The following is a 16,371-nucleotide window of genomic DNA, read 5'->3' as shown; positions in this document are numbered from 1 at the left end:
ATGCAAGCTCAAAAAGCACATTAATATAACTGAAAACATAGTCACAATGTTATTTTAAATTATTTTAAAAATCTAAAAGTACAATAGTTTATTGTGATATTGAACCTTGTGGTTCCAGCTAATAAAAGAAAAAATATATTAAAATGGTCCCTGGTCATAAAAAGGTTGGGAACCACTGGTTTATACTCTAATCTAGCTACGTAGTCAAATGAGAACAACTTTAATTCATAAGATTCTTTTACGAAAGCTTACTTTAAGGCGATTCAGCTGCTGCATTAATCTTCGTAGTTTGGAAGAAAATGTATCAATTTACAAGTAACAGATATTAATTAATAATTTTGGATATTAATTACTTAACTTAACAGGAAAAACTTTGAATGATTTAGCTGTGATTGTCAAACTCCGTATGCATGTTTGGCTTTGTATCTAACCCTTGTCCATTCTAATATACTGCACCAGGTCCGCAGGGAGGGTGCATATAACCCTACTATTAACCCATCTAGCTCTCTCATTCCATCCTCATATAAATGCATAACTCCTCCTCAATTCACTCTCTCACTTCTCCAATTTCAGGACATTGTGTTTCGCCATTGTACTGATTAAAAATCAATACCAGAGAGAGAGAGTCTGTTTGCAATCAGAACTGAACAGATATCAAACCCAGCAGCCGGGCATGGTATGCACATTACACTGACCACTACTGGGGCTATATTCTCCACTCTCCGTCACACTATCTCCGTTCTACCACATCATATACTTTACTATTATAGAGCCAGGGTGTAGTGTGGCCAAATAGTGTAAAGTGTAACTATTATTGCAAGCATGGATACCGCTCGCTAACTAGTTGGTAGCTTTGTACAAAATGCATGTTATGTATCAACTAGCATTTTAATTAATAGCTATCGCGACTAAGTGTGCAATAGAGATGACCGTATCATCTAGTTTCTCTATAACCAGTAGCGCTAATGATTCTGAAGTAGTTCTTGTCAGACTGATTGCCTAGACAGAGTTTTACAGCCATATTTTTATTTTTTTACTTTTTCTTTTTTTTGTGATTTTCTTTTTGTTGGAAATTTGTTTCCATGTTGAAGGAGAAGCGGGAGCCTCAACAGTCTAAGGATTATTTAGGATTGAAGGATTATAGTTAGTTGGATTGCTAAAAAAAAGGGCCTAACGGTAGGCAGTTAATATTGATTTTATTCTTACTATGATATAAAAATTTTGCTTGCAGATTCTGTGAAATCAACTGGAGTTAAGTTTAAATACCAAAACTTCAAGTTAGGTGTAAAGACTTGGATGCTGCCAAGATCATTAGAAAAGCACGCTGGGTCAACTTCTTTCTACGGGATGTAAGTAAGTAAAGTAATTACCTATTTTTCCAGGCGGGGCTTAACGTCCATCTACCAATTAGTCGCCCTACACGGAGGTGACTAGCAAACATACTTTACTGTAAATTTCTTTTATTAAACATTAAATAAAATCCAAGGCCTAAGACCAGGGAATCGAGCCCACTAAACCAACAATACATCTTAGCATTGCAGGTCTAGCCTGTAACCACCTAACTTACTTTACTGTAAATTTCTCATATTAACCATTAAATAAAATCCATGGCCGGGGAATCGAACCCACTAAACCAACAATACATCTTAGCATTGCGGGTCTAGTCTCTAACGCTCGGCTACCCCTACGGAATGAAGTCTTGCCTTCTGAGTTACTAAAAATCTTGTCCAACTTTTTTTTATTACTTTTTTAATTAAACTAGGTACCTATATTAGATATTATAGATTTTTGATATTGTGCAGAGAAAGGCTACTAGATCAATGATCAAGTTCTTGCGATTTAAGTTGTAACCTTCTTATGTTTAAGGGCTTGTTCGCTGAATAAACACGTCTACAATGTGCATAATGTGTATTTATATACGCATATATAAATGAGCTAGATAGAGTTTGCGCGAATAGTTTCACACATCAACTAACGCTGCATACCCAATGAATATTGTGTGAATGTTTGGGACGTCAGTGTGAAAGTTTTTTAGGCTGTAATATCCGCAGGAATGGACTCTAAAAAAGAAGTGGGTCCTAGTCCTTCCTGTGAAGACTTAGTCATTCTAAACGGAATCAAAGCCGGACGCACATTGGGCAGCTAATGTACAGGTGCAAAGAGTACTGAATCTCCACATTTGTACTGAGTCCTCAAGCAATACTCAGTCCAACGAGAAATCTTCCCTGAATTGGTATTTGATATTATCATTTATTATCGATTATAGTTATTATCAGATGAAATCATTTTCTTCTTTACATCTATATGATTTCACTAGCTGTATTCTGTTTAACAAAGACATCCTGAAAACTTCGGATACCCAAAATCAGGCTAGCCAAGATATAAAGTCCACGATATGCCGCCAAAATAAAACAATTACATTATTACTAACGTAAATTTTTATCTGTATTTATTTATTTTTATTTTTTTTAACAATATTGTTGTGTAATTTAGGATTGGGTTTAATTAAACTGAAATTGTAGGTGGCTGTTAGAATTTAAAGTATTTATTGAAACATTCCCGGCTTTTTTCTCCAATATATTGTTATATAGAAATTAAATTAACTGGGGACAGTTTGCATTCCAGGGTGTCATCGCTTTCATTGCAGTAAAATATACAAAGGGGAACACACCCAAACTGAAACCAGGACTGTCTCTTATTAAAATCAATTAAACTTTTTTTTTCCTCCCCCCATATTTGGAATACATATTTTCTGGAAAAAGTATTAAAAATAGTGGTGTTGAAAAAAATAAAGATCCCAGGAGGGATTCCTGGGCGAGAAGTGGAAGCCTCGACAGGGAAGAAACTGAATTGAAGAAGCTCTGCAAGGCTCTTTCACGCTGCAAAAGAAAGCGCTTAGTCTTCTTCCCTCTAAACTGTAATTTCAAGTTAATTCTTGCTCTTACATTCTCCAGGATAAGGACCAAAACTTGTCCTTTATAGACACCTCATCTGGACCACAAAAAGAAAGAGTGATAGAATGTGCTATTTACTGACAAAAATCCTGAGGAAATTTTTTGTAAAAAGTCGATGTATTTTGGGTTTTCTTACGTACTTTCCCGATGGGACTTTTCATGAATTTTCCAAACTTTTTACTGCCAACAATTAGATAGATTTATTTTTTTTTTTTTTCTTAAATACATTTTACAGTGACATTAACATTTGACTAGTCTCATAAACTAGTTTTTATTCTAGCAGGAGATCAAAGGTATAAATTGAAGAAGATAACGTCTTTTTTGGAAATCTAAGAGAGACCCATCCTACAGTCCGACTGCCCGATCTGGGCAGTTCTAAGAAGTGTGGAGAAATGCGAGGGAAACCTTTCACTTTAAGGTACCATTTCAGTGGACTGTACGACTTTAAAAAACTGTGTAATGTTAAAGTTGTTAATGTTAATTATAATTATAAGAAATAGTTATGTTTCAAATAGACAGATATTTGGAAAAATTGGATGAATTAGAACGTTGAGAATTTTCTGAAGAAAAATTCGTGTGAATTTTCACATCAGATTGTTTAATAAATTTAAAGGTTATGTTAAAGAAATCGATATTTTCAGAAATAGAAAAGTTTTCTTTTGATTAAAATGACGTAATGTAACCAAACATCTGTTTAGCGTAAATGCTGAATTGTCACTGTAACTGCACCTGATTTGAGTTGAGTTTTTTTTCAGCAAAATCATCGCTGAATTTGTGGCACACGTTTTGTTTTCTCTGGGTAAAAATTTTAGTGGAATAAATATATAGAGAGTCAAAGAAATAAAAGATGTAGAAGAGGATTGGTGTAGAATTATGCACAGAGATGAAGGGGATGCTGCAAGTTGGGGGCGTATAGATCCCCCACCCACCCATACTTCTCAATTACAATTACTGGCCAGGACGAGCGGTGAATTTCTGTTTGTATGTATGTGCCAGCCTTCACATAACAATGCTTCAATAATCACACAATCCCTACCAACCAGCATCACGCCCCCTCTAATCTAATTTCTAGTCTATTGCAGCAACATTGCACTTTTAGGATTAGTTGGGGGAAGAGGGAAATATTTTACAAATCAGAAAATCAGGAGCTACACGGAAACTTGGACGTCTGAATAGGTTTTAGTTATGGTAAATGGGAAATTCAATGAAGGTTTTTTTTTACGTCACCGAAAAGTTTCGGATTGTTTAAATCCTGAGCTAGGGCCTCAAATGAAAGGTTTTTCCTAAAATGCCATTTATAGTTGCAGGAAAAGCTGGCCGTTAAAAGATTGAACAGGAAAAACCAAGTGCCGAAAGAGATTCTGCTTAAAGATGCGACCCCAATAGAGAGAAATAAAAATCTTCTCCCAGAATCTTCTTTGCTGAAATCAATCTCAATCATCAATTGTTAATTATCTACCATCATCCGCAGCTCCACTCTATTCATCTATCATGCAGATTCTTATCTCACCTATCACATATCTTACGTAGGTATTAGTTCGGTTAAGGCTGGAAACATAGTGGAGCGGCGAGCAAAGCGGCGATGCTAGCGAAGAGCAAAACGGCGAAAACAAAGACAAGTTAACATATGGGACCGCGCATAGTAGGGGAGCAAAGCGAAGATAGAGCAACGCTGTCTATAGAGAGTAGAGCAAAGCGTTATGACATGTTTGATTTCTTAGCTCTCATAGCGCTCAATTTTCAAGGTTCAAATGGCTATTGCTGCATTTATTGGTGTAGTTTTTTTTAAAGAAACCTCTGTGGGACCAAAAGGGTCTTCTACATCACAACCGATTTGTTTGGATAAGAAATAGGACTGGATTAATGGGGGTTAACATTGAAATTCGTCCATTTCTTGATTAACATGCTTTCAATGTAATTACAAATGTTGAAATAGACATTCGAAAATACGCATGAAACTCGCCAGGATGCTCCCCGAAGTTATTGGTACAAGTGATGAAATTCACCATGTTCATGTCCAGTCCTGTTTATATTAAGGAACACTGCAGCTCCTGCTTCTAAGCTGCTGTAAATACCAAATATTCAAGGAAGAATTTTCATATAGAAATAATTCCTCCATCTTGTTTCGTCAAAAGGAGAAACGCGACTAAACTCGGTCACTATGTGTATGCGACTCTTTGCTCGCTGCTCGTCGGTCTCTTTGATTTGAAGCAACTATCATCGCCGCTTTGCTCGCCGCTCCACTATGTTTCCTGCCTAAGTGTAATAAAGCCTCATTATATAGATATAGTTTCCCTTACATCTTCTTGCTGCGTTATTTACATCTCTTATTGCACATTCATAACTATTATAAACCAATAGCATTCAAAAGATCTGATCAGCACATCAAAAATTGATTTACCTAAACTACCCACAAAAACCGTAGCATTCAGCCTCATAAAAAAATTTTTACGACAAATTTATTGCCGCCAAACCGCCAAAATTATTGTAGTTCCCAAAGTGGGTAAAGATGCTACTCTTCCCAGTAGCTATCGTCCTATCTCTCTGCTCCCTTGTCTCAGTAAAGTTGCTGAGCGTGTTGTTTTGAAAAGACTTAGTTCATTTATTGAGAATAATAATATTCTGTCCCCTGATCAGTTCGGTTTTAGGGCGGGACACTCTACAACTGCACAACTTGCCAGAGTTATTGACGAAATTGAGCACAATTTTAATCTAAATAAGCACACCGGGATGGCTCTGATCGATGTGGAAAAGGCTTTTGACTGCGTATGGCATAATGGTCTAATTTATAAGTTAATACAGTACAACTTTCCGAAGTACTTAGTCCACTTTGTTAACAGTTACTTAACACACCGTCAATTTTGTGTTACAGTTGGTAACGCTACTTCTGGCTTTAGAAAAATTGCGGCTGGTGTACCCCAAGGCTCAGTCCTTGGTCCCACACTTTTTAACATTTTCATAAATGACATAACAAAACTTAAATTCAGACCAAAATGCTCGTTATACGCTGACGACACTGCACTTTTTCTGTCGTCTTTTAGAGTGGATACAATAGCCAGGCATCTTTCTATTGCACTTGGAAAAAGTTTTAAATATTTTAATAAGTGGAGAATAAAACCCAATGAAGCGAAAACTGAAATAATTTTGTTTACACGTAGGAGGCCCCAAGTCATAAATTTTGTAAAAGTTAATGGTGTTGATCTCCCTTGGAAAAGAGAGGTCAGGTACCTTGGTGTTGTGTTGGACTCAAAGCTGACGTTTACAAAACACATCAATTCAATTTGCAACAAATCGCTCGGTATTTTGTGTAGCTTATTTCCTCTGTTCAATAAAACTTCAAACTTGAATTTTGTAAATAAAAAGTTAATTTACTACCTGTATATTCGGTCTGTATTGCTATATGCGGCCCCAGTCTGGTCTAATACTTGCCCCACAAACTATAAAAAATTACAACGCGTGCAGAATAAATGTTTGAGATTGATTGGGTCCTACCCTCGCTGGACACCAATCGACTACATGCATGCCACACTTGATGTGGCCAGTGTCTCTACGCAAGTGTACCTTCTTTCAGAAAAATTTGTCAGCTTGTGTGAAGCCAGCACACACTTGTATGTATCCAATATAGTTAATTACGATCTAACATCTCTTGCATACAAAAAATACAAACATAAGAGACTAAAACATATTTTGTTTTAGTACTGTTTATTTGTAGTTAAGGTTTTTTTTCTTCTTTTTTCCTTAGTATTTAATATTAATTTTTCTTACTTTGTGTTATTTTAAGCTCTGTTGAGTGCATATAGGCACTATCGCCTGAAACCTCTTTACTCCTGTAAATATGTACATTTTATAATTTGATTTGAAGCCAATAAATATATAAATTGAAATTGACGACAAATTCAAGCAACAAGAAACTACCTCCAAAAAACATGGCATACATCGACCACGCTTCCTTGGCGCATAAAGTCTCGGCTAACAACGAACAAAACCTTCTGCAAGGCATTAATTCTTCCCAAAATTATACCAATTCTTCCAAAGGAGTCAACTCCTTCGGCCAGAAAATTTTCCTTACTCCAAAGTCAGTATTTTTAAACATACTCCAAAATATTCAGGTAAAAATAAATTATTACGAACACCCGGGATATTCACTAATACATAAACAACAGATGCTTTCTAGAATCTAAATATCATTAGATCATTGAATATCTTGTCTCTCACCTGAGATAAGCCCCAGAGAGAATGCATTTAATTGGAAGATTAAAGCGGATTTCCTTCAAGTCCTTCCCAAATGTACTTTACTATAAAAGCAAACTTAATATTATATTACGTGAAAAACATAATTTATGTAGATAAATATCGTTATAATTAACATTTATTACAATTTACTATAATTAAAATTTATGTACGAGTGTATTATTGTTAGATTTGTGATCATTTTTAGATTAAGCAGATAGACAGCGAACGTCTCGATTATTTTATTTTATTTCTTAAAAAAAAAGAAAAATTGAAATTCTGCATAGAAAAGATCAAAATTAAATTTTGAAAATTTATAAAATTTAAAGAATTTGAAATAACCATCACAAACAAATGTATTATTTTGGGCGATAAGTAATTGTAGGGCAACGCAAAACATTCCTGGCTACAATAAGATTGAAATTAGTTTTGAGAAGACCCAATTTTTAGTAGATCAATAGGATTGATCTAGGCAATGAAGGTATATTGGTAAGTAACTTAAAAGTTGATGGAAAGACCATTCTCCTTCTGGTAAGAGATTCTTAACAGAAGAACAGATTAAATAAGAGTATTCTTAAATGACTGGCAAATCGGGCCAAAAAATGAGTCAATAATCAGGACATCCGGAACGAGCAGTGAAATGCAGAAGGGTTTATAGGCCATCTTTTAGGGTTCTAAAATTGTTTTACAGAGTAGATTTCAGAACATGAGGGTACGGCCGTACGGTGAAAAAACGGAACGCTGGCCAAGAAAATGACTCGTCAGAGACAATATCCGTTGCCCATTATGTGAAATTTTAAGTATACTTCACATCCGACTGGGGGGATATATACATGAAAGAATTTAGTGAAGCATTGGGGTTGCCTAAAGAAATCTTTAAAGGTTACTGCCCTCAATTTTGACGCAAAACCAATTTGTAGGCAAGTTTTGAATTGGCCACAACTTCCTTGCCATCCGCCTACAACGAATGCCGCCGAAAGCCTTCACCTTTGAGTGATTATCACAGCGGAGCGCTTGGATTCAAGTCTAGCACTACACCTCATAAAGAAACTCAGTTAGATCTGAAGGAAAGTTATTTTAAACATGAACTTAAAAGAAGGAAATGGCCGGCAATGCCAAGAAATAGTAAAAACTGCGTATTGAGAGAAAAAAACTCAATCCTAAAGCTCTCAACCATGAAGCTGAGACATGTGCAAAGGTAACCAAACTAAAAATATCTAAGAAAGAAATCTCCAAAGAGCGGTTCGCCATGCCCTACTGTGTACTGCATGATTTCTAGGAGTTGGAGGATCCTGATGGATTGGCTCCCAAAAACTGTCCCAGATTCTGAAATCTCTCACAGGGTGCAAAACAGGGTTAGCGGGCTCATCTCGCTCCGGCAGGTGCCCATGTTATTCACAGTGAGCCCCGTAAAAGTAAACTAAAATATTGTTCTTGAAAAATCGTCTCAATCTGATTTAATATTTTACATTATTTGAATGATTTATTTAAAAAAAATACTATAGTATATATGTATTTGTATTTTATTACAACACAGACATGACGACAACAGATAAAAATATAAAATATGAAAAACAAAATGCAATATGTTTTAAATCCAGAACAGTTCCCAAAATATTAACAGGATATGTACTATATAGACCGGAAATCGGCCACTTTTTGAGATGGGGTGATCCACAACACACATATGTTTATTTCACTATTACCCGGGAAAATATTTCTCGCATTTTCCCGCTTCCACTAACAATGTGCGACAGTATGTGTTACAGATATGAAAAACAATCCTGAATCAAAAAAAACATCACCCTTCCTCCCAATCCCTGCGACAACTACCAACCCACTCAGACTCTGGCCTATCGAGCGGGGACAATCCCTTTACAGGGGGGGGGGAAATAAAATAAAACCTGGAAGCTGTATAATCGGCATACTGGAGTGACAGTTATATCGTATCTCCATAACTCCTGTTTTAAATATATATATATATATATATATATATATATAGATTGTCCTGAGGTTTTTTTTGTTAGTAATGTTGACCTTGCGGAAGTTGGTTAACAGGTTGTTTATGGTTTAATCTGGATTAGGTTATATTAGACCGTAGGGAAGGCCCCAGATTCCTCTGGCACAACAGCCAAAGAACCTTTTGCGGTCAACCTGTGTAGAAGCTCTTTTTTCTTAGCGTAGTCATTGGTTTTCCGTTCGCGTATTATTTTCGCATAACTCTAATTACTAACAAGCATTCATCAACAAATGCAAAAATCGACAACAGGGGCGTTTTCTACGTTTTTTTGTCAAACAGTAAGAGGTGTGGGATAGGAAAAAAAAACAGAAAAAAATGGGAGTTGTATAATGAGCCTATCGTACCTTGGGGGAAAAAAGGTTCAAGTTCCGAATGAGTTGTCATAGGCTGCCCTAAAACGTCAAAAACTTCCAGGGTCGTAGGTGAAGGGTTATCGGAATAGCCAACATGTCTTTCCCACTCAGATAGGCTTTATGTATGTACATTCTAGTTCGGCTGAACGTTCGGACATTTAACGTTCACAACCAGTAAAAATGTAAACAAATTCTGATGTCACGTTAAGCACTCCATTGTGAAGGAAGCTACAGAAAGATAAGCGCCGGCCGAATAATGATCAACCAGTAAAATTGTCAAAAAGTTCTGATGTCACGTTAAGCACTCCATTGTGAAGGAAGCTACAGAAAGATAAGCGCCGGCCGAATAATGATCAACCAGTAAAATTGTCAAAAAGTTCTGATGTCACGTTAAGCACTCCATTGTGAAGGAAGCTACAGAAAGATAAGCGCCGGCCGAATAATGATCAACCAGTAAAATTGTCAAAAAGTTCTGATGTCACGTTAAGCACTCCATTGTGAAGGAAGCTACAGAAAGATAAACGCCGGCCGAATAACGTTCTAACAGTAAAAATGTAAAAAAAATTCTGATCTCACGTTAAGCACTCCATTGTGGAGGAAGCTATAGAAAGATAACCGCCTCAAACAGTAAAAATGTAACAAAGTTCTGATGTCACGTTAAGCACTCCATTATGAACGAAGCTACAGAAAGATAACCGCCTAATCAAAATAATCCTCTTACATCTTCACCAACTTTTTGGTGTCCCAAAGAAAAAAAAAGAAAAAAAAAGCAAGCTGTAATCGCTTCTCCCTGCAGCTAGTTTCTTTGTGATACGCCACCAAAGTCACGATAATGCCCGGCATAAAGTCACAAATTGGTCAAAACTAGTTTTGATCGACAAAAATGGCCTACTGTGTAGATGGAGCAACCTGTTTTAATGGCCTGATAAGGCTATGTGAGTTTAACCTTAATATTTTCTCTTATTCCACGTAAGAAGAAGTATTGAAATCGTGATAAAGTTTCGAATCTCAAAGGGACATAGATTAAACCCTTAAAATTAAAACCAGACCCAGGTTTTAGCCACAGTGCTTGTGGTTGGAAATATAACCAGAACATAATTAATAAAATGATGTTATAATTACTTAAATAATAATCTATTAAATTAATTAAGAAATTAACTTAAAAAAACTGTGAATCCTCATATGACTCTCTCTTGTTACAATTCTCTAGATATTTGTTAATGATTGGACATTTTACTAAAAAGTTAATTGAATTCAAAATTACAAGGGTCGTTTGAAAAGTCCGTGCAAAGTCAGAGAGATAGCACCACTGGCGGGTATCGAGGTTATGTTTAGTTAGTAGCATCTCTTGGAAGAACACACACGTGGCCAAGTTTCAGCCAGATCGGTCTATTTCTTTGTGTTTGGCATTCGTTTGAATCGAGGAAGTCGAGTGATTTTCAAAAAATGGACGAAAAAGAATTTCGTGTGTTGATTAAACACTACTTTATGAAAGGCGAAACGCCTCAGGAGACTAAAGAGAAGCTTGATAAACATTATGGTGACTCTGCACCTCCGATTAGAACAGTTTATAAGTGGTTTCAAAATTTTCGGAGTGGCCATATGGGCACAAGTGACGCTGAACGTTCTGGACGCTCTGTTGAGGTTACTACTCCAGAAATCATTGATAAAATCCATGATATGGTGGTGGATGATAGAAGAGTGAAGGTGCGTGAGATTGCTAGTGCTGTGGGCATCTCGAATGAACGGGTACATAATATTTTGCATCAACATTTGGGCCATGACAAAGCTATCCGCAAGATGGGTGCCGCGATTGCCGTGTGAAGTGTTGCAAGGACGGTTTGCAGCTGTTCCAGAAGAATCCGCAGGACTTTAAGCGTCGTTTCGTCACTGTGGATGAAACATGGATACATCACTACACTCCTGAGACCAAAGAACAATCTAAACAATGGGTTACCAAGGGGGAATCTGCGCCAAAAAAAAAGGCGAAGACCGGTCCTTCGGCCGGAAAGATTATGGCGACTGTCTTTTTGGGATTCGCAAGGAATAATCCTCAACGACTATCTGGAAAAGGGTAAAACTATTACAGGTGCATATTATTCATCGTTATTGGACCGTTTGAAAACCGAGCTGCAAGAAAAACGCCCACGATTTGCCCACCAAAAAAGTCCTTTTCCATCACGACAACGCACCAGCTCACACCTCAGCAGTTGTGGTCGCAAAATTAATGGAAATAGGGTTCCAACTCGTTTCACATCCCCCCCTATTCTCCAGGCTTGGCTCCCTCGGACTACTATTTGTTCCCCAATATGAAGAAATGGCTGGCGGGAAAAAGATTTTATTCAAACGAGGAGGTGATTGCAGAAACGAATGGCTATTTTTCAGACTTGGACAAATCCTATTATTCGGAAGGGATCAACCAACTAGAGCAGCGTTGGACGAAGTGTATAAGCCTAAAAGGAGACTATGTTGAAAAATAAAAAAGGTTTACCCCAAAAAATTAAGTAGTTTTTATTTTTGCGCGGACTTTTCAAACGACCCTCGTAGTCTACGTCAAAAGGTCTTTTAAGGTCCTGGAACCCTTGCTTAAAAAAAAGCCACAGTCTTCATTTGGATAATCGAACGCTAAAAAGAAGTCATTTTTGAGACTCATATTTTCGGTAAAGCGATATTTTTTTGTTTTCTCCCCCAAAACCGGAAGTTCTCGCAAACTAATTCTAAAATTAAAAAAAATTATTTTTATAGAAAAACAAAAACAAAAAAGTCTTCAAACAAAATTTATAGGATTCAATGATTGGTTAAAGTTTAAGGAAATCAATTGATGGGATTTTCTCCAAAAAAAAAAATCTAAGAAAACTTAGCTAATTTTTATTCGCGGTTAATGGTAGATTATGTGGCTTCCAGTTCCGTTCAAGACATTTAAGTTAGTAGTTGTAAGACGATTTACTTTGCACTAAACTGGCAGTTTTGAAGGAAATTGCCTAAACCATCTTCTCGAAAGATGCAGCTCAAAGAAAAGCGGGAACTTTAATTTTTCGATCCACGTGTTTTTTTTTTCCTGACGAAAACTTAGCGATAAAAATATGGAAAAATGGTTCAACCGGAAATAACTCCATTTCCAACGATTTTCTTTTAATTTTCTTTTATTTTCTCATTGCACATATGCATATTAAAACTTTTATTAGAAATATTTTTCCCGGGAAATTCGACAAAAGGCACTTGGTGGTCACATTGGTGAGGGGTTCTTCCCTAACAAGGGAAATTAAAGTGTAACTACAGTCCTGTGTAGATGAGATTAATGTGCTAAAATACTGATTTCTAAAAAAAACGGTAAACGTTGTTAAAAATAGTGAATTTTTCATGTTTTTTAAAACGAATTTCTCCTAATTTCTCTTAGCTGCTTATAAAAGTAAAGTAATCGCCTATTTTTTCAGGCGGGGCTTAACGTCCAACTACCAATTAGGTGTCGTGGACGGAGGCGACTAGCAAACATACTTTACTGTAAATTTCTTTCACTAACCATTGGGAATATAGACTAGTACCGCAATACATCTTAGCTTTGCGGGTCTAGCCTATAACCGCCTAACATACTTTACTATAAATTTCTCTCACATTAACTATTGGGAATATAGACTAGTACCGCAATACATCTTAGCTTTGCGGGTCTAGCCTATCACCGCCTAACATACTTTACTGTAAATTCCTCATATTAACCATTAAATAAAATCCAAAACTTAAGACCAGGGGAATCGAATCCAGTAAACCAATAATACATACTAGCTTCGCAGGTCTCTTAGCTGCTTACATAAATTACATTACTCCTTAAAGAAATCTATTCTAAGGTAACTCTAAAGAGAATAGTAGTGTTAGACATCTTTAAAAAGTGATTTAATGTTTTACAAAACTGTATAGTGTTTAGTGAGAATGAAATATGTTCAAGCGGAAGCTTTTAAACTTGGAAAATATTATAAGAGAATGTCGTGTCAGTCGAAACAGTTGTTTCTTTTCAATAATTCTGTTTTTCTAGTTTCAATAGATGAAAATTCTAGACCCTTAATACGTAAATACTATGAAAAATTAACTGTTCATGAAAAAAAAATAAAATGTAAGCATTTCCCTGTAAGTTTGCCATGTTTTCCACTAAATAAAAAAAAAACAGTTTGGTTTATTTCACAGTTTTTCACAGGATTTGACTTTTCTTTGAAATCGTGAGATAAGTATAATTTCCATATTTTTGGGCTTTCTTTTTTCTCGATTTTCTTCTAATTACAGGTAATATTGGCAAAAAGAAAAAAGGAATGTCTGTTCTCATAGTTACGTAAATTTTGTAGCTATGTTTCTGTTAGTAGGAGCAAATGATTAATGACTAATTGATCTTGTAATTACGGAAGTTGTCGTATGTATCTCAAAATGCCCTAAGTATCCTCTGTGGGAATGTAAAGATTTCCCAAATATCCTTTAGACTTAACTTTCTAAAAAAAACTATAAATTTTGAATAAAATGAAAGCTAGCTTTAACACTCTTTGGAATCTTTTAAGTTTTGAAAGGCAACTGTTGAAAGAAAGATACTTCTTTTTTTTGATTGGTTTAAAAAGAATTTAGACCCACTATTTTTTTATAACAGTAACACGCCAAAATTTCAAAATCTTAATTGTTCTCTTTTGTTTTTAAGACTACAGTTTAATTGCCGAAAGAATGCGTGATTAAACACGTATGACAATTCACGTAAAATAAAGAATCTATAAATCTTTTTCTCTTTCTTTAAATTTTGGCAAAGAAAATGGTGATTCGGGATTTATTCCTCCAATAGTGATTGGACAGAAATTCAAGCGTTTCCGTTTATACGTTTGACGAACTTCAACAAGCGATTGGAAAGGTCCTTTATAGTGGAGCTTTATTACGTAGCATAAAAGGTAGGGAACCATTTATGAATGAAAGCTATCAAAGAAGATTAGAGGGCGGAAGTTTTTGAATGTCATTCATTCACCCACACACTTACAACAGACGACCCAGAGTAAGGTGGTTGCTTGTGACAAGAGTTTAAGGGACTTGTATAGGTAATAAAGAAAAAAAAAGTGGTTACTAGATATAGGGAGAAGAAGGGTATGAATCTAAGCGATGGAGGAGGAAGGACAAGGGAGTAAGAAGAGGGGTAGGGGGGTAGAAAACACGACTTGTTGATACGAGAGCCAATGACGTGGGTGTCATGCGCGCGAAAAACTCTGAAAGGGTGCACCTGGACGAAGAGGGTCCCCGGACAGAATACTTTGTCTCTGCCACATACTTTCTTATCGCGACCTTCTTGTCTTTCTTTTCCAGGGCGAACAAGTGGCGGGATAACAGCGAGTTTGTGGATTTTTCTTTTGTGATTTTGAGAGTTGTGAAAGAGGTTTTTCTTAAATTGGTGGCACAAACAGTGGGGGAGGAAAGTGAAGATGAAAAAAAATTTGGAAGAAATTTATGATTTTCTTTACTCACCACGGCCACTTCTTCCGACGAACCTGAGATCATTAAACTTGGCCACCTGATTCTTCATGATCGCCGTACAGTTCCTCAATTCCGCACAATAATTCTCATCATTACCAGCCCGAACAGTGACCACAGTACCGTCCATCACTTCGCCCAGTGCGACCACTTTAAAACCGACCGGCAGTGTCTTATTAGAACGCCAATGCGATGGCAGACCTGTACATACAAAATGTGGACTTCCTGTACGCACCAGTTCTCCAGGATGTTCAGCTAGAAAATCTCCTAAAGTCCTTTCGGCTAGTATATCTGAGGTCATCTTTGTGTAAGTATCAGTGAGTGGATTTCCATTGTTGGTGCCGCCGCCGCCGCCTCCTCCACCGCCTCCAGGCGCACCCCCCTCTTGGGGTGACACGCCAGCGGTGGTACCGGTCAGGTGCATCTACTACTTTCTAACTGACTGACTACAAGCCGGCTGTGTATCTTGTAACTTTGGGAGGATTAAAAAAAAAAATGAAGAAATATAGTAGCGTGCCGGCCCCCTTTTTTCGGTCCGCGCCCGACCGCGCCCTGCTGGACCGACCGCAAAACACGGTTTGGGGATATTTGGTCGGGGTCGCCAGCGGCGCTATATAGTTAGCGGGTTTCTGAGGCTTTGAGTGGTGCGGTGGCTTCCAAGAGAGGGGAGTATTAGAGCGCTCACAGAGAGGGGCAGTCTCCAACCACGCAAACTCTACCACGGACACATGTACCACCCCACCACCGGCTCTAACCGCCTCTAAACCACCTCCACCGCCTCTCTAAACTCTTTAAACCTTCCCATACTTACACACACGCACACACTAACACTCTTTTACTACTTTTCTTTTATTCTTTTTTTTTAAAGAAACTTTTTATTTACATTTATTGCCAACATTCCATACTTTACTCAATTAATATCCCATTATTTTTATAGATAGAAACATTTTTATCATTTTAAACATTCACCGTCTAACCACAAATTTCAAAAAATTTTGAGTTTTATTTGTGAGAGAGTAATCAACTCTCAGTAATCTCAAAATTTTCTTTAAACATAAGGCATCTTAAAAAAAAATCTTAACCCACAAATATAGACAGACACGACAATCCATGTCCCCAAATTGAACAATCGATGGCCATGAGGATCTATCACCGTTGAGTAGTGATAAAGGAACAGAAGAGCGCGATAACATTGAACCAGTCTTCATTTCGTAGGCACCTTTCATGCTTCAAACTTTGACCTTACCGTAAGTTTTAGTCACCCCATCTTTTCTAATATTGTGCGTCCACTATTATCCACAATGATCTCTATTAGGCAGGAAACGTAGCA

The 16,371-nt window shown here is 36.9% G+C and overlaps 1 protein-coding gene across 1 annotated transcript in view; it reads right to left on the bottom strand.

Moving 5' to 3' along the window:
* The window catches only part of LOC141450741 (runt-related transcription factor 2-like), a 32,745-nt gene extending 17,149 nt beyond the window's left edge, over positions 1 to 15,596 (bottom strand). Inside the window, exon 1 of the mRNA XM_074121472.1 lies at positions 15,036 to 15,596. Coding sequence (XP_073977573.1) covers positions 15,036 to 15,465 — 430 coding nt within the window. The 5' untranslated portion in view covers positions 15,466 to 15,596. The remainder of the gene's footprint in view (positions 1 to 15,035) is intronic.
* Positions 15,597 to 16,371: the final 775 nt, after the last annotated feature.

Source organism: Rhodnius prolixus, unplaced genomic scaffold (assembly GCF_049639745.1).
Source record: "Rhodnius prolixus isolate KJV_2025 unplaced genomic scaffold, Rpr scaffold_8, whole genome shotgun sequence".
In the NCBI taxonomy this organism is placed as follows: Eukaryota; Metazoa; Arthropoda; class Insecta; order Hemiptera; family Reduviidae; genus Rhodnius; species Rhodnius prolixus.
Note: the sequence above shows the minus strand (reverse complement) of the source record. Positions and strands in the feature narration are given on the sequence as shown.